At 41.4% G+C, this 25,195-nt stretch overlaps 1 protein-coding gene across 1 annotated transcript in view; it reads right to left on the bottom strand.

Moving 5' to 3' along the window:
- Positions 1-25,195, bottom strand: part of LOC115790204 (leucine-rich repeat and fibronectin type III domain-containing protein 1-like protein) — a 474,798-nt gene that overhangs the window by 39,408 nt on the left and 410,195 nt on the right. The window contains exons 10-11 of the mRNA XM_030743914.1: positions 24,247-24,459; positions 19,874-20,184 (exon numbers count right to left, since the gene is read on the bottom strand). Coding sequence (XP_030599774.1) covers positions 19,874-20,184; positions 24,247-24,459 — 524 coding nt within the window. The remainder of the gene's footprint in view (positions 1-19,873; positions 20,185-24,246; positions 24,460-25,195) is intronic.

Here is a 25,195-nt window from a genome sequence, read left to right as displayed (position 1 = left end):
GGAACTCAGCAGAGCAGGTATTCTTATTGCAGGTGTGCAGAATCAATACTTCTGCTGATGCTGCAGTTTTGAGTTGAGGTCCACACGAGGAACTGAGCAAAATGTCTTCCGTCAGCTGACAGCTTGTCATAATTGTTGACAAGATGCCCCTACATTCCTCCCTAGCTGCTCTGCCTCCGTCAGTTTAAAATGCAGAGTGCAGAAGAGAAACAAAGAGTGTCTTCTGTGGGTTTAAAGGCTCTACGCTGCACAGTCATTCTGGGAAACTTTTTGGCTGTTTTATGAAGGTCATAATGGAAGAAATGGGACATGCTGTTCAGACAGCCAGTCTTTGCTGTCTTGCTTATATTATAGATACGATACTATTAGATTTCAGTGCTGAACATTTTGGAAGTTGCTACTTTGACTTTGTTTTTTTTTTTGTGGTCTCACTTTGAAGATTAGATGGGAGCAGACATTAGGAGAAGAAAAAATATTGCCCATTGGGTCTTTTTAAACACTGTAAGAGGCGAGTGAGAGACAGCTCATCTGGGATAGCTACACTACATTGACAAAAGTATTCACTCACCATCCAAATCATTGAATTCAGGTGCCACAGGTGTATCAAACCAAGCACCTCGGCATGCAGACTGCTTCTACAGTTGTTTGTGAAAGAATGGGTCGCTCTCAGGAGCTCAGTGAACTCCAGCGTGGCACCGTGATAGGAAACCACTTTTGTGGTCCTGTCATGAAATTTCCTCACTACTAAATATTCATAATGCATAGCATGGGTTTTCCTATTCAGGCACAGGATAAAATGGTCAGGTTAGCACAAAAGCTCCATCCACTTTCAGCTTATGGCTAATCAGACCAGCGCTAATAGGAGATAGATGAGCTAAATGCCTTGTTTCTGAAAGAGGATGAGTTTAGGGGCTCCAGTACAAGATTATAAACTGAATCATGCTAAGCTGTACTAGAAAATCTAAATATGGAGGTGGGAAGTAGCAGAATACATCCACTTAAATATCATTAATTCATTTCTAATTTCTTTAACAGGATAAGCTATTTCTTCTTTTGTTAAACATAATGTGCCATTTTTTATACTGCAGGGACAGCGCACGTGTTTTCTGTTGGATCATATGTGTATACAAGTCAAGACCCCAGAGGTCAAGACAATTCAGTCTTTTTAAATAGGGCCAATTCACAGCAGTCATAGCAATGCACTTTATGTTGCATGAACTACAGCCCCTACAACATTATGGAGAAAAAAACAAAACAAAAAAACAGAGAGTCACTATTGGCCAAAGCCATTCAGGGTGAGGGAGAAGTGAAGGTTCCTCCATGGCAGCAGGTCTGAACAAAGCCCTCTGGTAAAGGTTAGGATGATGTGTTGGTTTGGGATAACTTTTTCTAAAATAAATCCATTGTGTTTAAATTCACTAATGAGTTACCAAACTGCAATCAACATTAAGTGTCTGAACATAAATTACCATGAGCTGAAAAACAAAACAAGTGTGCACTGATATTTGCAGATGCAGTAATAGATTTCTGCATGTTTATTGCCGCTTTTGTTGTACATTTATACAATACCCTCATTTTTGTAATAATTCTGTAACTGCTTCACAGGTGTTCAGCAAATAAGGGTCCGTGAGTGACAGCAATTACATCAACAGCTCTGAGGCTCTGCAGAGCACAGTAAGTGGCTCTGTGTGAGATGATGAACAGCGACTGTAGCTGCTCTGACCGGCAGAGTCTCTGTAAAGACTGAAGCCAGACTGCAGAGGCAGGCCAGAAAGGGCAGAGTGGGCATCATAAGTCTCTCCCATTACAGTGTGCGGAGTGAAGAGGCCAATAATTCTGCCAGAGAACTCCAGTTGAGTTATAAAATGTTTTGCACACAAAGTCAAAAGTATAAGTACTGCCACTGTGAGCTGAAATTGGTGGCTGTACTTCAGTCATTGACTGTAAAGGAGAAAAACGCAGGGAAAAACTGATTTTATATTTAATTGTAACATTGATCATATTATTTTATTGTGCATATATCTGTCTTATTGGGGTGTAAATGAAACAAAAATACTATTAATTAATATAATATGTTGGCAGAAATTTTAATTACACTACTTGTCCTGACGCCTTAATGATGCATTTAAATGACTCACAAACAAAAAAGAAACAACATTTTACTTTACAGAAAAGGGCAGAGACTTTGGTCAGTAATAAGAATGAAATGACACAATAATAATTATTTATTTATCATCAGTAATATTAAAAATTCTGTTTATGTCATTTGTTTGTATAATAAATGTCACAACTGCTGGCATCTCAGGGACCTCGGTGTCCTTTGGTATCAATCCCATGATGCACATGTGTCAGTAGCGAGACAGATTTCAGCTGTAAACCTTTTTCTGAACCTAACCAAGTTTGTAGTAAACCTCATCAAACAACTCAAAAAAGAAAACAAAAGTAACCAGTAAGAGAAGCAGGACATGTTTATAATGTTTACAGCTACTCAGTCTGCCCGCTCATACGTGCTTCACCTTTAACCCTAACTGTTACAAACATCATATGTGAACATTATCTGAACAGTTATTGTAAGGATGCAGCTGGTTTTGCAAACCAATTGTTTACCAGTAAGTAAACAGAATTAGAATTAGAAGTTTATTGTTCGTAACAATAAATAATTATTAACCAAAAGTTTAAAAAATTAAACTTACCATTCATTATTGATGGTTATTTTAAAGTCTTATCATCATTTCAAGTTTGTGAGGGCGGAGGGAAGATGGGAATTATAATGGAATATTTTATCAAAGCACATTCAGAATAAGGACTTCATAAACTATGGAATATGGGAAACTTATCACCAATGAAACCAACAAATAATACTGTATATTTTGTAGACTGTACCCAGTCTTGGAAATGCTTCTGCTGTAGTATGTGTTTCTTTAGACTCAGGATTAGGGATGTGTACAACTAGTTGACTAGATGACTAATCGTTGCCATTGTCACTAGTCGGTACCAGATGGTAGCCTAATTAAGATTTTAATTGATGCCCGGTGCCGTAAATTGTTGTCCTAAATATTACGCAGCCATCTGCCACCAGATGGAGCTGCAGCCCCGACGTTGTTATAGAAAAATGCCATAACTCTGTTAATCTTGGCCTAATGTTTTTATTAGGTCTAATATTGTTAGTTACTTTTGAAGTTTTACATCGTAAGCCACCTCTTGAGAAACACATTTCCTTCTGTGCATTTCCAGCTACTTCCTATGATTTTACAAAGTAGTGAAGAAACTATATGCGCACTCAAAATGGGGTAGTGACAGTATCAGTGAGCTAGCAGTTTCTAGCAAACGTGAACAAACTGTCGGTATCTTTTTGACCGTCAACGGGCAAAATGCATTAAAGGTAAGGAATCAATGTTTTCCTGTCGATCTGTTGGACAGCTGATACCTTCAGCTTCCTGCTGTTTTTTTTTTTTTGTTTTAGTGGTGGAAACAAGCTTTCATATGTAAATGATTGTTTGCTTTAAAAACTCTTGGTATGATAAATGGACCGAGAAAGTTCTTTATTTCTTTGTACCTTCCTTCAGATAAGTCTGCTGGCAGCTCCACTCAACAACTGGAGGGTCTAAATGCCAAGCTCAAGAGAAAAACAACAGTTGGCCTAAAAGCAGGAGAGCAATTTTCTTTTACTTCCCTACTCCAATTTTCCCCAATGAGCCAGAGAATCAAACAGTTGACCTTTAAAACACAAGAAGGCTGCATCTCCGTGCCTTCAGGCTAACACAGTAGAGGGAATGTTAAGAGCGGAGTGGGGCCCAGCTATACCTGCTATGAATACTAGAAACTCAGAAAATATACAAAAAGATAAATAAATGGCACCTGCCTGCATTGCAGGCAACCCGATCCAAAAAAGAACTAATTGACTCTTATCTGTAACTTTTTATGACTGTGTGCAATAAAGTCAGACGTGAAGTAATGATGAACAGTCCCTTCTTTCTTCCTTTTGTTAGTGAATTAGATTCTTCTTCTTCATCTGGCTGATCCCTTTAGGGGTTGTCACACTGTATCATCTGCCTCCATTTCACCCTGTCCCTAGCATCCTCCTCTATTACACCAACCCTCTACGTGTCCTTCTTCACTACATGAATAAATCTTCTCTATGGTTTTCCACTTTTCATCCTACAGTGCTGTTAAAAAAAATGATTTGCCCCTTTCTGAGTTTTTGTAAATTTGTCACACATGTTTCAGATCATCAAACCAATTTTAATATTAGACAAAGATAACCAGAGTAAATACAAAATGCAGTTTTTAAATGCTGATTTCATTTATTGAGGGAAAAAAGTTATCCAAACCTACCTGGCCCTGTGAGAAAAATTAACTGCCACCTAAATCTAATAACTGGTTGTGCCAGCCTTGGCAGCAAGAACTGCAATCAAGCATTTGCGATAACTGGCATTGAGTTTTTTTACATTGCTGTGGAGGAATTTTGGCCCACTCTTCTCTGAAGAATTGTTTTAATTCAGCCATATTGGAGGGTTTTCAAGCAGGGATGGGCTGTTCAAGCTCATGCCAAAGCATCTCAAAATGTTTGAAGCTCAGACTTTGACTAGTCACTCCAAAACCTTCATTCTGGTTTTTGAGCCATTCAGAGGTGGACCTGCTGGTTTGTTGCGCCATAACCCAAGTGAGCTTGAGCTTCAGGGCATGTAGTGATGGCCGGACATCCTCCATCAATTACAGCATTTACTTTTTCACACAGGGTCAGGTAGGTTTGGATAGCTTTTTTTCCTTTAATAAATGATTCATCACTTGAAACTGCATTTTTGGCTTTGTCTACTGTTCAAATCTGTTTGATGACCTGAAACTACTATGTAAGTGTGACAAATATGCAAAAACTAAGAAATCAAGAAGGGGGCAAATACTTTTTCATTGCACAGGGTCTTGCAGTTCCATATTTAAAATCCTTTGTCCAGTGTACCCACTATCCCTCCTCTGCACACGTCCAAACCATCTCAGCCTTGCCTCTCAAACTTTGTCTCCAAACTGCTCAAGCCAAGCTGTCCCTCTGATGGACACATTTCTAATACCGTCCTTTCTGGTCACTCCCAGTGAAAATCTTAACATCTTCAGCTCCGCCACCTCCAGCTCTGCCTCCTGTTATTTTGTCGGTGCCACCATCTCCAAACCATACATCACAGTAGATCTCATTACCGTCTTCTAAAGCTTCCCTTTCACTCTTGCTGCTATTCTTCTGTCAGAAATCACCCCAGCCCTCATCTCCATTCGCTCCACCCTGCCTGCGCTCTCTTCTTCACCTCTCTTGTGCACTGCCTATTACTTTGGATGTATTTAAAGTCATCCACCTTCACTATTACTGCCATTCCTTGCAACTTCACTGCGACACCTGTCTTCCTCTCATTCACACATGTATCCTGTTTTGCTACTAACTTTCACTCCTCTTCTCTCCAGAGCATACCTCCACCTACCCAGGCTGTCTTCTATCTGCTCCCTACTCTCACTACAGATCACAGTGTTGTCTGCAAACATCATAGTCCATGGAGACTCCTGCCTGACCTGATCTTTAAACCTGTCCATTACCTTAGCAAACAAGAAGGGGCTCAGAGCCAATCCCTGATGTAATCCCACCCCCGCCTTTACACCACACCTCACCACTGTCTTACTGTCCTCATACATATCCTGAAAATCAGTACCAGTCCACGTCTCCACTCTTCAGATATCCTGTAACTCTCCAAGATTGTGTTAAACAGTCTGGTTAAAAAGTCCACTGCCCTCTCTCCTAGACATCACCGTACCTCCACAGGTATGTCACCTGGACCAGCTGCCTTTCCACCCTTCATCCTCTTCATAGCTGCTTTCACTTCCTCTAATCCTAATAATAATAATACTACTACCAGTGGTGCAAAAAGTGGGCATGCACTATCCTGTATGCAATGCATAGGGGCGCCACACAAGGGGCGATGCGGGCAAATTATTTCTCTAGTCAGCATTTTCTGTATTTAACCTCTGTGCATATATGATCAATAACAGAGGCATGGATTAGGCGCCGCTGTGCTCCTTCACCTCCCCTCCTCATGTCGCCGCCCCCTCCCCACCACCACACACACACACACACACACACACACACACACACACACACACAAAAGGCACGCCAGCACGCGCTTTCGAGAATGATGACTATTTTATTTGAATCATCTTTGGCTACCTAGAGATGGAGAGGCAAAAAAGAAAGGGCACAAATCAGAAAATGGAAGAGGGAGAAGGATAAAAATGAAAAAAAGCTTTTCAAAGTGGTTTAAAGACAGTCGGTATGTTATGTTCTCACCACACACAGACACAAACTATTTTCTTGGGGGTGCTATGACTTTTCCAGGGGGAGCTATAGCACCCCTTCATTAAACCAACCCTAAAAAAAGCAAACTCATGCATAAGGAAATGAATAAGCTAAAGAAATGGATCATTTTGTGATGGCTCACACTCTGCCTCATACACGAGCTCCTGGATTTTAGTTCTCATCCATGACTGCTTTGGTGGAGCAAACTCCTCGTGGCTGGAGCTAATCTGAGCCAGAAGTGTGTTGTGTCATCCCTCCGGGCTCCCTCCTTCTCTCTCTCTACCTCCCTGACTCTTCAAATACTCCTCCATCATCTGGTCACTACTCTTCCTCTGTGCCTTGCCTCGTCTGGGGGTCACTGCAGTCCCCTCTCCTGCACTCTCTGCCTGATCAGATAGCTCCCCTGCTGCTTCTGCCTCTGTCTCCTCCTCATCCTGGCCATGTGGATTGCTCTTGTTTGATTTTTTTTTTTAGAATATCCTGACATGTAAAACCTTTGAATTGAAAGAGGACGTTTTCTTATTTCACATGAGTATCTGTGGCAGCATCAAGCTTCAGCACTGCATCGATCCAGCTTTGTTTTGTGTTTGTTTTCTGGCTGCAGAAAGGATCATGCCCGTCCACAGTGAACACCTGATGGTTAACATGGGTCTGCAAGCTGAACTGGTGACAACACGCGGTTTAAGTTCCAGCTTCATGAACATCATGTCCATGTGTGACTCCATCCCATCCTGAGCACGCTCTTCAGTCATACCTGGACTCTGACACTCTTGATCAGCCAGGCAAGTGGCTACTCCTGTTTGTTCAATGCACTGTGGATTTTATTCATATTTATGTGGACACAAACTGTTTTAAAGAAGGTCTCAACACTGCCGTACCTTCATACTGGACGAGTGATTGGATCAGTTAAATCTTTTTCACAAAAAAGTTTTTGAAAGTTTAACAGTGTGTCTTTGTGTGCGCTGGGCTTTATCTGTTATTTTCTTCTTAATTAACCAGAAGCAGTTGTTGATTGTAAAATGTAAGCCAGCCAGCTGTCACTTCTTATGTGTTGAACCATATTTTTTACAGTGAAGTTCTGGCAACCACAGCTGCCAATATTTTACCATAAATATACCATACCATACAGTATATATGAAAACATTCACATGGATACTTTGATTTTTTTTTTTTTTTTGTTTGTTTTTAATTAAATTTGGTCTCAGGGTCCTAAAAGTCATATTTATAAACAACCAAACGTGACTCAGCAAAGATTTTTCAAATGGATGATTCCTGACATCATGACAGTGTAATGTCATGACTGTGAGGAGTCATTCGTTTACATATTTGCTGAGTCTGAACTTTAATGCCAGTGAACTGATCAGTGGTTGGTTTAAAGAGCCCCCCAACAATCAGAAGATCCCCTCTGAGCAAGCCTTTGGCAACAGTGTGGATAGTTGTGTATAAATGTGATTTTTAGGACACAAAAATCAGATCTTTAGGACTTGTTTCTGTTGAATAGCCTAAGCAGCCAATTACGCTTCTTCTTCTTCTGTTTGGGTTGTGCCTCAAGCTTCTCCAGCTTGGTGATGAGGATGTTCTCGTTTCCCTGTTTTGTTTTCAAAGACTGCTGCAAAGATCTCACAGTTTCCAGCAGTGAGTCTCCTTTTCCTTCCTTTCCTTGCTCTGTCCCTTGCTTCTCTTCAGCAGGCTCCTGCAGAGACAAGGAAGTCTGCGGCACCAAGTCCACTTTTCCTTCCTCTCCTTGCTCTGTGCCTTGCTTTTTCTGCAGAGGCTCCACAGTCTGCGGCAGTGATTCCTTCTCTGCCTCTGCTTTTTCCAGTCGAGTTCCCATGCTGCTCTTTTCTTCCTTCTACTCTTTCATGACTTTAGTGTAGAAAGCATGAAGGTTCTTGTAGTTAGCGAGCAGGGATTTTACCTCATTCATTTCAGACTGGAATTTCTCGCGCTCCTGTCTGTGTTGAGCTGCCTGCTCCTCCAGTTGTCTCTGAGATTCCTGGAGCTGCTGCTGGAGCTGTTGGATCTGTGCTTGTTGTTTGCCACACTTGAGCTCAAGGTCAGCCTCTTTGGCAGATCTGAAGTCAGTCTGTGAAGCCTTCGTGGCTTGGCGGGAAGGCTGTGCACTCAGTTCTGCAGCAGGTTGGCTACTTTGTGCCTGCAGGTTTTGTGGTAAACGAGCCTCTTCCAGCTGTTTCTTCAGGTCATTAATGGTGCTCTCTGAAACCATTTTGTTTGAGTGGAACTGCTTTGCCATCGTATGATGCTCTTCTTTCCAATCATCAATGGTATTCTCCAAAACTGTTTTGTTGGCTTCGAGCTCCTTTATTTTCTCCTCAGATTCAACCAGTTGTGTTATCAGACTGGTTGTGTTATCTGAATTATTGGCGCCAAAGGAATGAGTCTGAAGTTCTTTTAGCTTAGTCTCAGTTTCCTTCAGTTTCTTTGTGAGAATAAAGATTCTTTATTCCTTTCAAAATAAAATGCCCACAGACCTACTGTAAGGAATAAAGAATCTCTTTGATAAGATTCTTTATTCCTTTCAAAATAAAATGCCCACAGACCTACTGAATCGTCCTTTATTTAATGTAACAATGTAACAACTAAATGTAACAATTAAGCACAGAACAAAATACAGGAAATACTAAGGCCAGCAAAACTGTCGTGGATCCTCTTAGGACCCCCAGCCTGCCATAGACAAATGTCTATGGGCACTGCTGTCACCGTTCCTATAGCGACAGACGCCACACACCCGCACCTTTTAAAAATGTCCGCTGCTACACCCGACACTCCACCACGTCCCCAGAAACGAGAACGTATGCAGAGATACAGACATGAGTGTGGAGACGCACATCCATGGCTGAACAGCGTCAGTGGGGATGAGTTTAAGGCAGACTGTAACATTTGTCGGCGAGTATGTTGAGTGCGCACGGAGGGCTGTCTGATATCAGGCAGCGTGGATCAGGAGAGCAACACTGCAGAAACATAAAGCTCAGAAAAGCCAGGCATCAGTTCTTTATACCGCAGTCATCTCCGAACACTGACATGGTACAGAACATTGTTATTATTGATTCCATTTCCTGTTGTGCTTTGGCAGACTATCGTGGTTTGATTGATTGTTTAGGATGTTGAGTCTGAATGATCATTAATTGAATATACAGTAGTATTAATATACATGTATATGGCCACTGAAAGAACAAATCATGCCAATAGATTAACAGTAAACCTCTGATTCTTGAGACTTTGGCAAAAATTATGTCCCACCAAATTGTCACCATGTCGTGACAATATGTAAAAAGCAAACATATTTTTATAAAAGTTACATACTGCAACTCTAAGAGTTACATTAAGTTCTCAACTTGTTTAGTTCATTAGTGCAAATGCTACACAAACAGATCAGATTAGGTGCTACTGTCATGTGGTAGATCATACAGTATTTCATTTACTAGGTAAATTGTGCAATAACTTGTGCAGAAGTTGTGTTTATTTGCACTTTGTTATATATTTGCATGTAATGTAGCATTATTTAACAGCACTTTATATGCAACAATCTTTCACAATAAAGTCTTCATTGCTAAAAAAGTATTTAATTTTATGTATGGCTAATTGCTTATTTTCATTTGTGAAAGGTGGCAACCCTAATCAAGATTCAGACATCAGAGAGAATCCTGCTCATAATGGCCCAATTAAGTCTAATCCTGGACTAAATACTTTTTCCTATTTTGGTCTTCACTGACTTTTTCCTTTTAGTCTAGGACCATGCTTAACCCATGACTGGGAAACCAGCTGAATAAGTTTTATCATGATATAACCTAGGAGACAGTGGTGCAAAAAGTGGGTATGCACTATATGCAATGCATAGGGGCGTCACACAAGGGGGCGATGCGGGCAAATTATTTCTTTAGTCGGCATTTTCTGTATTTAACCGCTGTGCATATATGATCAATAACAGAGGCACGGATTAGGCGCCGCTGTGCTCCTTCACCTCCCCTCCTCATGTCGCCGCCCCCTCCCCCCACACACACACGCCAGAACGCGCTGTCGAGAACGCGCTGTCGAGAACGCGCTCGATCACGACTATTTCATTTGAATCATCTCTGGCTACCTAGAGATGATTCAACAGGTGGACGGCTAGCTAGAGATGGAAAGGCAAAAAAGAAAGGGCACAAATCAGAAAATGACAAAGGGAGAAGGATAAAAATGAAAAAAAAGCTTTTCAAAGTGGTTTAAAGACAGTCGGTATGTTATGTTCTCACCACACACAGACACAAGCTATTTTCTTGGGGCTGCTATGACTTTTCCAGGGGGAGCTATAGCTCCCCCTAGCCCCCCCGGCACCACCACTGCTTTTAAATACTCAGGTTAGCTAAAGTTACTAGTAGTAAAATAACAGGTCACTGTTCTGCGACTGTGTGCTGTAGTTACAATATCACAGGTCATAACAAGAAAAAGAAAAAATAAATAAAAAAAGCCTGTGTGTGTGTGTGTGTGTCTGTGTTGGGGGGGGGGGGGGGGGGGGGGGGCTAAAAATGTGTCCACATACACCTCAGAAAGTATATAGCTGCACCCCTGACTACTACTACTACTACTACTAATAATAATAATAATCTGAACTTCTTGATTCATTAACTTTCCTCGCTCTATCCTCCACTCACTTTCTTCCTTTATCAGCTCCTCAAAGTACACACTTGTTACTACTGTAATGTCCATCTCTATCTTTAATTATCACCTGCTGTACATTCTTTCCATCTGGATCTCTCTGCCTAGCCAGTCAATGCAAGTCTTTTTCTTCTTCCTTAATGTCCAGCCTCATTATAAGCCTTTTCCACCTCCTTCTTTGCTCTACACCTAGCCTCCCAGCACTCACTTTTTTGTTTGCTGGGGTCTTCCTTTGAATAATTTCTTGTACTTCCTTATTCCACCACCAAGTCTCCTTCTCTTCTTTTCTCTGTCCAGAGGATACACCAAATGCCTTCTTGGCCATTTCTGTCACCAATTCAGCTGTACTTTTCCAGTCATCTGGTAACTCTTCCCTACCACCCAGAGCCTCACATCTTCTCAACTGCTCCCTGAACTCTGTGCAACGTTCTTCCTTCTTCAACTTCCACCATTCAATCCTTGCCTCTGGTTTCACTCACTTCCTCTTAAATTTTATATTATTTAAAGGAAGAAATAGAGGCTTTGGAGGCTTTTGCTATTGGTGGGTACAGCTTTGTGTTTTATGTCTAATTCTGAATGATAAACTACTTGGATGGTTTCAGCCAAGCAGCAACTTGTAGAACTGAAGAATGAAACCAACACAGAAGTGCCAAAAACTGCTGTTCCTCGTATGGCTATGACTCACTTTGGGAGTCATAGCCTTAAATGAAAAAAATACTCAAATGTACAGCAAAAATAAACATATTTACAGCCACCTACAAATAACAGTGTTAGTCTCTAGAGCGAATGTACACTTTCGTGACAACAGTACCAGAGCTGAATTCTCATGATATGCAGTTAATTGTGATAAAAGCCAGCCAAATGTGAGTGTGTTACTTGATACCTTAGCTTTACTTCAAATATGAGTTACAAACAAAGAATAAAAACAAAATTTGAGTCCTCAATACAGAATTTCACTACCCAGTGGATGATGTTGCATTGGCTATGTGCATTTTTGCAGTCTATGTTTATGACATTAGTTGAGACATAAAATTATATTCAGATGACAAAACCCATTCATAGATATGTGTACACTAGTGGCTATGGTAATAATGGTTATGGTTATGATGAAGTTTAATGCAGCCCTAATTTTAATACAATCCATGATCTTTATCTAATTAGTGTTTTTGTACCTTATAGCGTTTTACCTTTATAATAGCAAGAGTCTTGAAGGTTACTCACAAAGATATCCTTTAGTAAATAATACTATCAGAACAGAAAAACAAACACACTTGAACATGTGTGATCAAAGTGAATAAATGGTCACGTATTTTTAGAAGTCATTATTATGTCCCGTTTTGCACTTGTGTGTGGAGATAAAAAGAAATCAATCATTTGAGTAGGTTGTGTCATCCCGTTTAGCCTGCTGACATCAACCTGGCTGGCTTCAAGATTCAGCTGTGAGCACAATGCTGTCCTGGTCATGGGAAAATGATCACATCACCCCCACAGTTCAATCTGAAATCACACATTTGGATACTAAAAATGCTCTCTCCATTTGCAGGCTCGAAAATTGTCACATGCACGGCACTGGTCTCTGGTTAAAACGAGAATTAAGGCTGTGGCCACATTTCAAACTGTCATCTGTTACCTCTGGAAATGCTTCATAATGACCCTCAATTATGCATTCTGGATGATGTTGCTAGGTGACTGAACTGGCTGAGAGGCTGATGGGATCAGCCGGTGGTCACTCAGAACTGTGGGTTTAAAGCGACCCGACACTCAAGCCAAAAACACACTAAAAAAACCACATCTGGTGATTAAGATTCCATCGGCGAGGTTTGAGTGCTTATTTGCCTTTTCCACAGTGCACTGTTTAAAATGCATTACATCGATGAATTTACTAATGTTTTACTATTCATCTCATTTGCATTGCTAAAATTTATATATTTGAACAGGACTATTTTTTTATTAGATAGCCATCTGCATTTTTTATTAAAGTAAAATTTGGCGAGTGTTCTGACTCTTTCACAAGGATATTTTTCTTTATATAAAAATAGTACAAAGTAATTATATAAATGTTAATGTTCAGTCTTATTTCACTTGATAGTCCTCATAATTTTGCTGTTCTTTCTTATGTTGTATTTTCTTGAACCTTCTGCTGTCAGCTCTTTTTTCCATGCTGTGGTTTACAGCTCTGTTGGCTGCTGCAGCTTCCTGATTTCCCAACAGGATCAGTCTGACTTCATCTTATCTTCTATTATCACTTTTTTCCCCTTTGTCTACACCTGTCTGATCACTGAATCATGCTGAGGAGCTCCTTTTTCCATAAGGACCCTTGTGTGAATGTTTTTATTAACAACTGTTTGCGCTAGGCTGTTTTTTTTTTCTTTTCTGTGTACCTCAGTGAGCCAGTAATTGTCAAGCGTCAGCTATATGTGAAGTTGCTTTGTTGTGTTTTAGGATGGATTTGAAACCACCAGGAAATGGATTAAGCACCAAATTAATAACACTCATGGTGACAATGTAATTACACCCATGTTTTCTCAAACAAAATTGTGGGAACTAAAGAGCTGAACTGATCTGATATCTGCCGCCTGAATCCAAATCAGTTTCTCGCTTTCCTCCCTCTCTGTTTCTCACTGAGATGTTCACTTCCCCACAACCTGAAACATCCTCCAACACGACAGAGAACATGGATATCACTGCCCAGTCAGGATGATGTTTGTTTGGAGCAGTCAGACAGAAGAAAAATCACTCTCACTTTCTCCCTTATTTGCAGCTTGCAAGCACAAACATAGATACATAAACAAAACTAACCAGCCAGAGTACAGATACAGACAATTACTGAACAAACTCATCTGTCAGTCAAATTATGCATCAAAAAACAAACAGAAGAACAACAGAAGCAATTTTAGCTACTGCAACCCTGAGACCTCCATTGTGGCTGCAGCACTTAACACACCACTTCTAGCTGCTGAACTCAGTGCCAGCCTACATCAGCTGATAGACGATACCTTTTTGTGCATAATACTGGCAAATCTCACATACAGCATGCTATTATCTTAGCAGGCCTACAGTTTCTCCTACCTCTGAAAGTTGCTTTGCAACCCATCTCCAACTTTTCATGCTCTTTCCAGCCTAATGTCTGCAGTCAGTGATGCCAGCTCTATACTGTACTGTATGGAGTCCTGCTGCTGCTACTCTGCCTGCCTCCCTGCCTTAAGGGATGGCTACATAGAAAGAGAATAGCAGCAATGTGGTAACAAGAGGCCATGTAATGTCAATGAAATTCAGGGAATTTGGGGTGGGGGGGTAGACAGTGAAATAACTACCAATAACTACCTACTAGGCAACTACACTGGAAAGTCCAGCAGCCACCAACTTTCAGCTACCGAATGAGAAAAGTTGCTTGATGTGTGAGACTGACTTTAGGGCAGGAGTGTATGGCACCTGCAGTTTGCAAGTTTATAAGGTGGATATGGCTGCAGTCAAAAAAAGGAGACGGAGTGAGGGGAATGAAAATGAAAAGTGGCATTTTACTTAATTAGCCAGTAATTACTAATAATTTAAAAATAACAAAAGGTGCCACATGTTGAGGTAGATGAGTCCAAAACACTAAACAATTTCTGAAATCCAAGTAAACAGGAACCCAACTGGAGAGAACAAATAGGTAGACACAGGAACATAATTTAGCAAGAACATGCAGACAAATAGAAACACACCAGGGATAACAAGGCACAGGTAAACTCAGTCAAGACATTGTTGTCTTGACTGAGTTTACATCAATTGTCTATGTGTTAGTCATTACAAATAAAGGCTGCACAGCCAATCGCGTCACCCAAACATGCAGAGCTTTAAACTGTAGGTTGCTGTAAAAACATTGCAGCATCTTGCCCCATCAGTGTGGGAATGAGCAGAGATTTCACTCACACTGCTACTCTCTGTATGTCCATCCATTGTCCTCTTATCTCGAGCGCTGTTTAACTGATCAACTTCAGATTTGACAAATTTGTGTTTCTTGGGACCCAAGAAAATGCAATGCTCTAAATACCATCACAGCTAAGTTTCTAGTCCTTAGCTACCAAATGAGGTTTTAAAGTAATCTTGAAAAAGCAGCTTTACTTTAAAAAAAAAGTGAAACTAAAAAGCTTGGTCTGAAACTCAAACTGGTTCTCACAAAGAAAACTGGACATTTATTTGATCTATTTATTGTCTTTGCTTTCTTGTAACATATGACTTCAGTCACTCATAACCACTTCTCAAGGAAGCTGCAACCCACAATCTGCTGCTTCTGTACTGCCAGGTTTTAAAGTGACATTGTCGCACACATATTTAGAGACTGTATCTTTATGCACTATATTGACAAAAGTATTCACTCACCCATTCAAATCATTGAATTCAGGTGTTCCAATCACTTCCACGGTCACAAGTGTATCAAATCAAGCACCTAGGCATGCAGACTGCTTCTACAAACATTTGTGAAAGAATGGGTCGCTCTCTGGACTTCAGTGAATTAAAGTGTGGTGCTGTGATATGTCACCCGTGCAACAGGTCCAGTCATGAAATTTGCTCACTACTAAATATTCCACAGTACACTGTCAGTGGTACTATATTATAAGTGGAAGCAATTGGGAACAACAGCAACTTAGACACGAAGTGGTAGCAGCCATGGATTTATATATTTTGCAGGTCTGTAAAAATTTACACTGCTCAGCTTTAGGTGAGGAGTGCGGATTTTCCCTATAATCTAGCATGAACTTCTTCAGTCCTCTGTAAGACAGTGTTTTCTAAGTCTGGGTGAAGTTATACCAAAAAGAAGGGATCGCCTGAGCCCCAACACTGTCAAAAGTTTTTTATTCATGAATAAAAATCAATAAAGCACCTCCACATCCACCCAAGCATTTCTTGTAACGGTTTATCCACAAACACACCACACACTGTCTATATACAGTACAATACTTTATTGATATACCACAACTGATCTATTGATACTTAGATATACCACGATCAGCATAGATTTATTTCATCTGGTTTTACAATACCTCAAATGGAGATGTTGACATAATAACTGCACAATTATGCTAAAAGATCCACCAGTCAACATGTAACAGAACAGTAGGAATGCTGTACATCAAATGCCCAGCAGGTGTCAGCACTCCTAAATGAGCTGTTAAACGGGCTTTGTGTGATCAGACATTTGGTGAATCAGCTGGCCGGAAATATTCGAGATACACGAGGCCTCATCATACCATCACTGCCCAGGGCCTCACCATACCATCACTGCCCAGGGCCTCATCATACCATCACTGCCAAGGGCCTCATCATACCATCACTGCCCAGGGCTATTGTGGTTCATCTACTTGCACATGTGCAGAAAAAGTATGGCGGTCGAAACCACAGTGCGTATGTGCCAGTACCCCCATTTTCAGAAAGTTTACATGGAAACGGAAACTGGAGCATTTTGAAAATGCTCCACTCTGGAACTCATTTTAAAAAAGTATCGTTTTCATGCCATTCTCATGTAAACAGGAGGCAAAAATGCATCAAAACTTTACCATTGTCATCTGAAAACCTTCTTGTGTAAACCGGGCCTAAAACTCTGGACCTTCTATATGCAAACCCCCAGAATGCATACAGAGCACCCCCACCACCAACAACACCTCCCGGGTAGATCAGACTCTAACCTTGTCCTGTTAACACCTCAGTATATTTCTGCAGTTCAAATACTTGATGTTGCCACAAGTCAGTGAGGAGGTGGAGTCAGGAAGCCGCTCCTGGAAGAATGGTCAAAAATTACTATAAATACACTCCTAAACCTTATGGAAAGTCTTCCCAGACATTTTGAAGCTGTTATAGCTGCAAACGTGGGCCATTATCATATTAAACCCTTTGGATTAAGAATGGGATGTCGCTAAAGGTCATATGCGTGTGAAGGCAGATGAGCAATATAGTGCAGATGCCCTCTTTTGAAGACAGTAACTTTTCTGTAAATTGTAGTTTTAACAAAATAACCAGGGTTACCCTCTCTCCAAACACGCTCTGTAGAAGTAACTTAAATACACCATGAAAGACGCAGCACAAGTTTCTCCTGTAACTTTTCTTTCATAACCACTTACATCATGTCCAAAACTGCCTGAAACGGGTCAGTTTTGGGAAGATAATTGTGACAATTAGTTTTTGAGGTTTTTTACTGGTACGTTTACTGATAAAATACAGCAGGTATCTTTTAAAACTCTAGTTACAGATAATTTGCATTTATTAGTGTCTCGTATAAACTAGAAACATTATTTTCAGATCAGTACAGCATGTCTGTCTCTCCACTGTAAATTTTAGTATATTTTTTCTTCTCTATTTTGTTCCTGTCACATTTTCACTCACTGTGGGCTCATTTTTCTCTGAAATATGAAAGTCCTACACCTCTGTGGAAACAGAACAATCGTGGAGAGAAGCAGAAAGAGCTCACAAATGTCTTTTGTGCAGTGTAGTGCTATAATGCTATAAATCATAAAAAAAAAAAAAAGCTGTTGCAAAAGCTCTGTCTCCGTGTTTTCACCCGCATAATGCCAGTAGGCCCTGATCACATGACCTCAGGGACGTAATGGGGATGTATGGATATAAAAGTTCACTGATGTGAGCTGGTACTTCTCCATGAAGAGATCTAAACGTAAAAACCAGAATCCTAAAATGGACTCTGAATTTAGTGGGAAGCGAGTGCAGCTGGATCAGGAATGGTGTGACGTGAGAGTACATGAAGCCTCGCAGCAGCGTTCTGAGCAACCTGCAGGCATTCCTGAATCCTAGAAGTTTTTGTTTAGACAAGTGAACAATGAGGTACATTAATCCAAATGTGATGAAATACGTACATGAAAAACAGTCTCCAGTTTAGAGCGTGACAAAATGGGTCTTAACTTATGTAGCACTATTTCGTAAATGGGAAAAATAAGACATACAATCGAAAAAGAATTATTATGTTCAGCTACTTTCAATACTACTGATAATTATTTTAACTCTTTCTCTCTGATTGGTCTTTCTGATTTAACTTCAATAGTTACTTCCTCCAAACCATCAACGTGTCTATTAGACTCCATTCCTACAAGTCTGCTCAAATGAGTCCTACCATTAATTAATGTTTTGATCTTAAATATGATCAAACTATCTCTGTTAATGTGCTACGTACTACAGGCCTTCAAGGTGGGAGTAATTAAACATTACTTGAAAAGCCATCACTTAACCCAGCTGTGTTAGCTAATTATGTTATGTTATCTAAAAGAACATCTTGAAAGAGTAGCTAACTGATCATCTGCAGAGGAACGGTTTATTTGAAGACTTTCAGTCAGGTTTCAGAATTCATCACAGTGCAGAAACAGCATTAGTGAAGGTTACAAATGATTTTCTTATGGCCTCTGACAGTGGACTCATCTCTGTGCTTGTCCTGCTAGACCTCAGTGCATCATTTGATACTTCATATTTATCTAATAGACTCCAATTTGTTCATGTAAATGGGGAGTGTTCTTTATATATTAAGGTTAATTATGGCATTCAACAGGGTTCTGTGCTAAGACCAATTCTGTTTACACAATGCATGCTTCCCCTAGGCAGTGTTATTAGAAAGCATTACAAACATTTTCATTGATACCCAGCTTTATCTACCCATGAAGCCAGATGACACACACCAGTTTATTAAACTGCAGGAATGTCTTAACGACATAAAGGCCTGGATGACCTCTAATTTTGTGCTTCTAAATTCTAAGTTCTAAAAGCAATTGTACTCGGCCCTACAAACCTTAGAAACATGGTGTCTAACCAGATCCTTACTCTGGATGACATTACTTTGGCCTCCTGTGACACTGTGAGACACCTTACAGTCATTTTTGACCAGGATATTATCTTCAATGCACATATTAAACAAATATGTAGGACTGCTTTCTTGCATTTGCACAATATTTCTAAAATTTGAAACATCCTGTCACAGAGTGATGCTGAATAGCTTATTCATGTATTTATTACTTCTAGGCTGGACTATTGTAATTCATTACTAGCAGTATGTCCTAACAGCTCACTGAAAAACCTTCAGCTGATAAGATTCCTGGTTTGCTAAGTACACACCACTAATCAGGAGCCATGCATTTCCTTGGAACTGGACTGCAGGAAGGACAGCAGGAGAACTGGACTGAAGCCTTCCCAGCTCTGACCTGAATAATGGGACCATTTGGCAACAACTGAAAACCTCAATGGGCACAGCAGGGTACACAAGCATAAGAATGTGTATTCATGAGACTTTTTAAACTAATAACTAACAACTTAAACTAATAATGTGTCTAGATTTACCATTCACTTTGATGATTTGAATTATTATTTCAAAATATAATCTCAAAATGTATTATTAATTATTAGAGATCAAGATAATGGTGTTATCTAGTTTTCTTCATCTTAAGAAAGTGCTCAAATATTACTATTTGTTCATTTTTATTTTTGTATTTTATGAGGTTTATGAGTCCCAACGTCACCTTTGAGTGCTAACCATATCAGGCAATATATGGTAATATATGGTAATATTGATCATGACTTAACCCTTACATAACAATACCACATTTGAGAAATGTATGCTGCTGAATGAGGAAACATCACTATTAAAACTGTGTGGATGTTTACACTTGACTTATTGGAATAGTGTCAATTTATTGAGTGTAACAGCTGAAGTGAGCCCAAAGCATTTCCATGTCCACTGTTACCAGCCTGTAGTCCAGAATGAACTGATGCTGTAGTAACAGAGGATACAAAAAGACTCCACTGGGGCTGCTACACTGGACTGTTTTAATTCCCAGTTCCCAGTTTCAGCACAAGGCCGTAATAAATACAATAACACTGACCCACAAATCCACACACATATTCTCTCTTTCTTACCTGTATATGAGTATATCATCTGTGGAACTGTTGTACTGGATCTGGTACATGCGGACTCCTGGTATGTGGTTCTGTGGAGGCCATCTGATGGTAGCAGAGCTGGACGTCAAATCTGACACGCTGACCCTATGCTGATCAGAGCGGGCTTGGCCTCCGCTGATATTGGATTTAATGGATGTAGGGATATCCGAAGGCCCCGGATCAGGGTCCAGTTTGGGGTCAAAGTGTGGAGAGGGGTTGACGACTAACTCAACAGGAGCAGTGGCCTCCCCAGCGGCATTTGATGCTATGCATGTGAACTTTCCAGAATCCTATAAATCATTGAAAAAGAAAAGAGAAAACCCAACATTTATTCAAATTTTTAAACTCATAAATAATTTTTATGTGTATTTTGTTTTAATATTCTTTTTCTTTATTAACCCTTTAATACCGAACCTGTCGGCATCGGGTTGTCACAACAGTTACTGTAATAATCCTATATTGGGTGGGAAGTGCAATTTCTTAGCTTTCAGAAAGCTAAGAAACTGTGAATTTTTCCTATAGGACAAACGGTTGCTTAAATACGGTAATTCAAAGTACGTTTGATCTGACGTTCCAGCAATGATATGCTCAGTGTTAACCAGCTGTTCACGGCAAGGAAGGGCGGGTAACAGGTGAATCAGCGGCAATCGCCCGGTGTTAAAGGGTTAAATTACCCAAAATAAGTTGTTTTAGTAAAAGCTGTCTGAATAAATATGTGTACCAAAATGTACATCATGCAAATTTAAAAGCACAAACAGAGATTTGTTTTGTTTTTTTACACAAGGACAAATGTAGATTGTTTGATGACAATCTAGAAGCCAACCAGTTATTAATATGTTAATATTCTGCAAAATTAAGGCATCAGAGTGAGTTACGCTACCTGATGTTGCATTGATCCTGAACTTTCACAATAAATCTTGCACATTTTTGTATTCCTTGAAAATTAAGAAGAAGAAGAAGAAGAAGAAGAAACATCCTTTATTGTCCCACAGAGGGGAAATTTGGGTGTAACAGCAGCCGCAGTTATTATAAATATAAATAAAGATATAATAATTCACACTATTAAGAAAAGAATATATATAAAATCAACAAACAACATTAACCTTAATACTACTAATAATAATAACACTATATACAATGTGCATGATGTGCCGGACTATTTACAGTATATTATATATTATCCTACATTGTGTAGGCTATTGTGGTTTTTGTTGGGAGCAGTGATGGTTATAAAGTCTTACAGCTGCTGGGAGGAAGGATCTGCGGTAACGCTCCTTTGTGCATTTAGGATGCAGCAGTCTGTCACTGAAGGAGCTCTCCAGCTCGGCAACAGCTTCATGCATGGGATGGGAGACCTTGTCCATCAGTGATGTTATTTTGGTCAGAGTCCTTCTGTCTCCCACCACCTGCACTGAGTCGAGAGGACATCCTAGGACAGAGCTGGCTTTCCTGATGAGCTTGTCTATCCTCTTCCTCTCAGCTGTAGACAAGCTGCTGCTCCAACATACTGCTGCATAGAAGATGGCTGATGCCACCACAGAGTCATAGAAGGTCTTCAGGAGTGTCCCCTGCACTCCAAAAGACCTCAGCCTTCTCAGCAGGTAGAGTCTGCTCTGACCCTTCCTGTAGAGCGCATCAGTGTTATGAGTCCAGTCCAGTTTATTGTTTAGGTGAACACCCAGGTACTTATAAGAGTCCACTATCTCAATGTCCACTCCCTGGATGTTCACCGGTGTCCGTGTGGTGGGTCTGCGCCTGCGGAAATCCACCACCAGCTCCTTGGTTTTAGCGGCGTTGATCAGGAGGTGGTTCCGCTGGCACCAGTCCACAAAGTCCTGAGTCCACTGTCTGTACTCTGAGTCATCCTCACCTCTGATGAGGCCAACTATGGCAGAGTCGTCAGAGAACTTCTGCAGATGGCAGCGTGGGGAGTTGATGGAGAAGTCTGCAGTGTAGAGGGTGAAGAGGAACGGTGCCAGCACAGTTCCCTGTGGGGCCCCCGTACTGCAGACCAGCCTGTCAGAGACACAGCCCTGTGTCCTCACGTACTGTGGGCGGTCAGTGAGGTAGTCCAGTATCCACTCGGAGATGTGGTGGTCCACTCCTGACAGTTCCAGCTTGTCTCTCAGAAGTCCGGGCTGGATGGTGTTAAAAGCACTGGAGAAATCAAAGAACATGATCCTCACAGTGCTTCCAGGCTTCTCCAGGTGGGTCAGAGCTCGGTGCAGGAGGTAGATGATGGCGTCATCCACCCCGATGCCAGGCCGGTAGGCGAACTGCAGCGGGTCCAACGAAGACGACACCATGAGGCGTAGATGGTTGAGGACCAGCCTCTCGAGGGTCTTCATTAGATGCGATGTCAGGGCTACCGGCCTGTAGCTGCTAAGATCCTTTGGATGTTTGGTCTTTGGTACCGGTACCACACAGGAGGTCTTCCACAGTTGTGGTACTTTCCCCAGCTTCAAGCTCAGGTTGAACATGTATCCCATGATGCCACACAGCTGATCTGCGCAGCACCTCAGGCGCCTGGAGCTGATGCCGTCTGGACCAGCAGCCTTTCGCACCTTGATCTTACGTAGCTCCTTCCTCACATGATGAGTTGAGAGGGACAATATGGAGGTGGGGGATGGGGGTTGTGAGATGGAGTCCTCAGAAGTGAAGGGGGTGGGTGATGGCTGAGAGCTGAGAGGTGTGAGGTCCCAAGAAGAAGAAAGGTTGGCAGTCATTAAAGATGGTGGGGCTGACAGCAGGGGGGACTGGGCTGGGGGAGGGGTGGGTGGCTGGTCAAACCTGTTAAAGAACTGGTTCAGGTTGTTAACCCACTCTAAGTCTCCCACAACCCTAGGGCTTGGTTTGTGGCCTGAAATTGAGTTCAAACTCCTCCAAACCCCACTGATGTTGCTCTGCTGTAGCTGGTCCTCCATCTTCTTCCTGTAGATGTTTTTTCCATCCCTGATTTTCCTTCTCAGATCCTTCTGCACGGCTCTCAGCTCCTCCTTATTTCCTGATCTAAAGGCTCTCTTCTTCTCCTTCAGGAGAGCCTTTATTTCAGAGTTGATCCAGGGTTTGTTGTTTGAAAAACACCGTACCCTCCTGGTGGGCACAGTGTTTTCCACGCAGAAATTGATGTAATCAGTGATGCAGTCCGTGATGCTGTCGATGTCCTCCCCATGAGGGGCAAAAAGCTCTTCCCACACAGTGGAGCTAAAGCAGTCTCTCAGAGCTTCTTCAGTCTCCTCAGACCATTTCTTCACTGTGTGTGTCACAACTGGTTCTCTGTGTACCAAGGGTTTGTACACAGGCTGGAGATGAACCAGGTTGTGATCTGAGCCCCCCAGGGGAGGCAGAGGTGATGAGCTGTATGCCTCCTTGATGTTGGCATACAGTAGATCCAGTGTGTTGGTATTCCTGGTGTGGCAGGTGACATACTGGGTGAAGGTGGGGAGAGTGGAGGACAGGGAGACGTGGTTAAAGTCCCCTGAGATCAGAAAGAGGGCCTGTGGGTGCTGTGTTTGGAGTCTGCTGGTAGTAGCATGGAGGACATCGCAGGCTGCAGCAGCGTTAGCAGAGGGCGGCACATACACAGTTATCACAATAACATGTGAAAACTCCCGAGGAAGATAGTGCGGTCTCATACCAACAGCGAGCAGTTCAATGTCCTTACTGCAGAGCGTCTCTTTGATGGTTAGATGTCTGGAGTTGCACCATCTATCGTTTACAAACACAGCCAGACCCCCGCCCCTCTTCTTACCACTCTCCTTGGTTCTGTCGGCACGGATCAAATGAAAGCCGTCCATGTTTATGTGTGAGTCCGGGGTTAGCTCGGTTAGCCACGTCTCCGTCAGGCACATGAGGCTGCTCTCCCGGTAGCTCCTTTGATGTCGCGTTAGCGCCACCAGCTCGTCCACTTTGTTGGGAAGAGATCTCACGTTTCCCATGATGATGGACGGGATGACGGGCCTGTACCTTCTCCCCTGGCAACGACGACCTATGCCCGCACGTCTCCCGCGTCTCTTCCTTCTAGTTCGCGGGGAATATCGAGTCGTTCAGCAGGAGTAGGCACAGCGGAGCGCCCGATGGAGATCAGCTGGTCCCGAGAGTAAACAATAGGAGCATGGCCACTCTCGCAGTCTCCAAACATAAACACCATAAAAAGGGTAAATAAAAACAAAGTTTTCCAGAAAAAAGTCTGCTCCATCATGAGGAAAAAGAGCAGAAGATACAGAAACACAAAAACACATCTAATACTAAACAAAATGAGAAAAAACACGGAATTAGTGCGGAGCTGCTGAAACTGGCTGCCTGCTCGCGCGGCGCCGGAAGTACAGTTACAAATTAAACTGCTTCTCTACCTTGACGGATGCCTTGAGGATGTCAAGGGAACCATTCTCATAGCAGATGGTTCTCGATGTGTTTCCAATCAGCTTTCCATCAGGACTGACCCAATGTGTCGAAGGCTCAGGGTCACCAATCGACTTGCATCGCAAGCTGACTTCCTGACCCTCCATTACAAACATCTTGGAGGTGTGGCGTGTGATCATTGGTGGCTCACAAACAAACTCCTCCTGTCAGGGGACACACAAACTGTCACTGATACAAAAAACAAACAAACACAAGATGTGGATGAATTCAGATTTGCTTAGGTACATTCTTACTGACTGAAGTCAACCAGAAATATCTTTGTGGCAGTCACAAAACTGAAGTCTCCAGGTTGAAGTCTCCAAATACCAAGGAAATATGCTTCAGTGCTTCATTTATTACCGCCTTCTGCACAGGATACACTGGAGCATCCTTTATGAGAGTAAAACTACAAGGCCATCCCATAATTCATGGCACTGTACTATTCAACTGTTATTAAAAACAATAAATATACCTGAAAAGTGGCAGATCATGTAAATTTTTATTAATGGTTCGTAATTTCATGCTGTAACCCACTGATATGTTTTGAACATTCAAGAACAGCCTATGTTAAACCTGCAAGTTAGCCCCGTCTGTCATGACCCTCAGTTTGAGAAACACTGCCTTATGTATCAAAAAGCTCAAAATGTGTTTAAGGTTTACCACGATTAATTTTTCATTAGCTGTCCAAAATTGTGTTTTCAAACTTTAGAAAATCCTTATATATATATATATATATATATATATATATATATATATATATATATATATATATGTTCCTTTTTTTAATTAAAGTTTTGTAATTAAATAATATTTTTGACTGGTGGTTCTCATGAATACGGCCAGCATGAAAAGGCTGGCGTTTAATGGGCATTTTGTGGTCCATCTTCTGGACATTGTAGC

The sequence above is a fragment of the Archocentrus centrarchus genome, chromosome 13, assembly GCF_007364275.1.
Source record: "Archocentrus centrarchus isolate MPI-CPG fArcCen1 chromosome 13, fArcCen1, whole genome shotgun sequence".
Lineage (NCBI taxonomy): Eukaryota > Metazoa > Chordata > Actinopteri > Cichliformes > Cichlidae > Archocentrus > Archocentrus centrarchus.
This window is presented reverse-complemented; position numbering and strand designations above follow the sequence as displayed.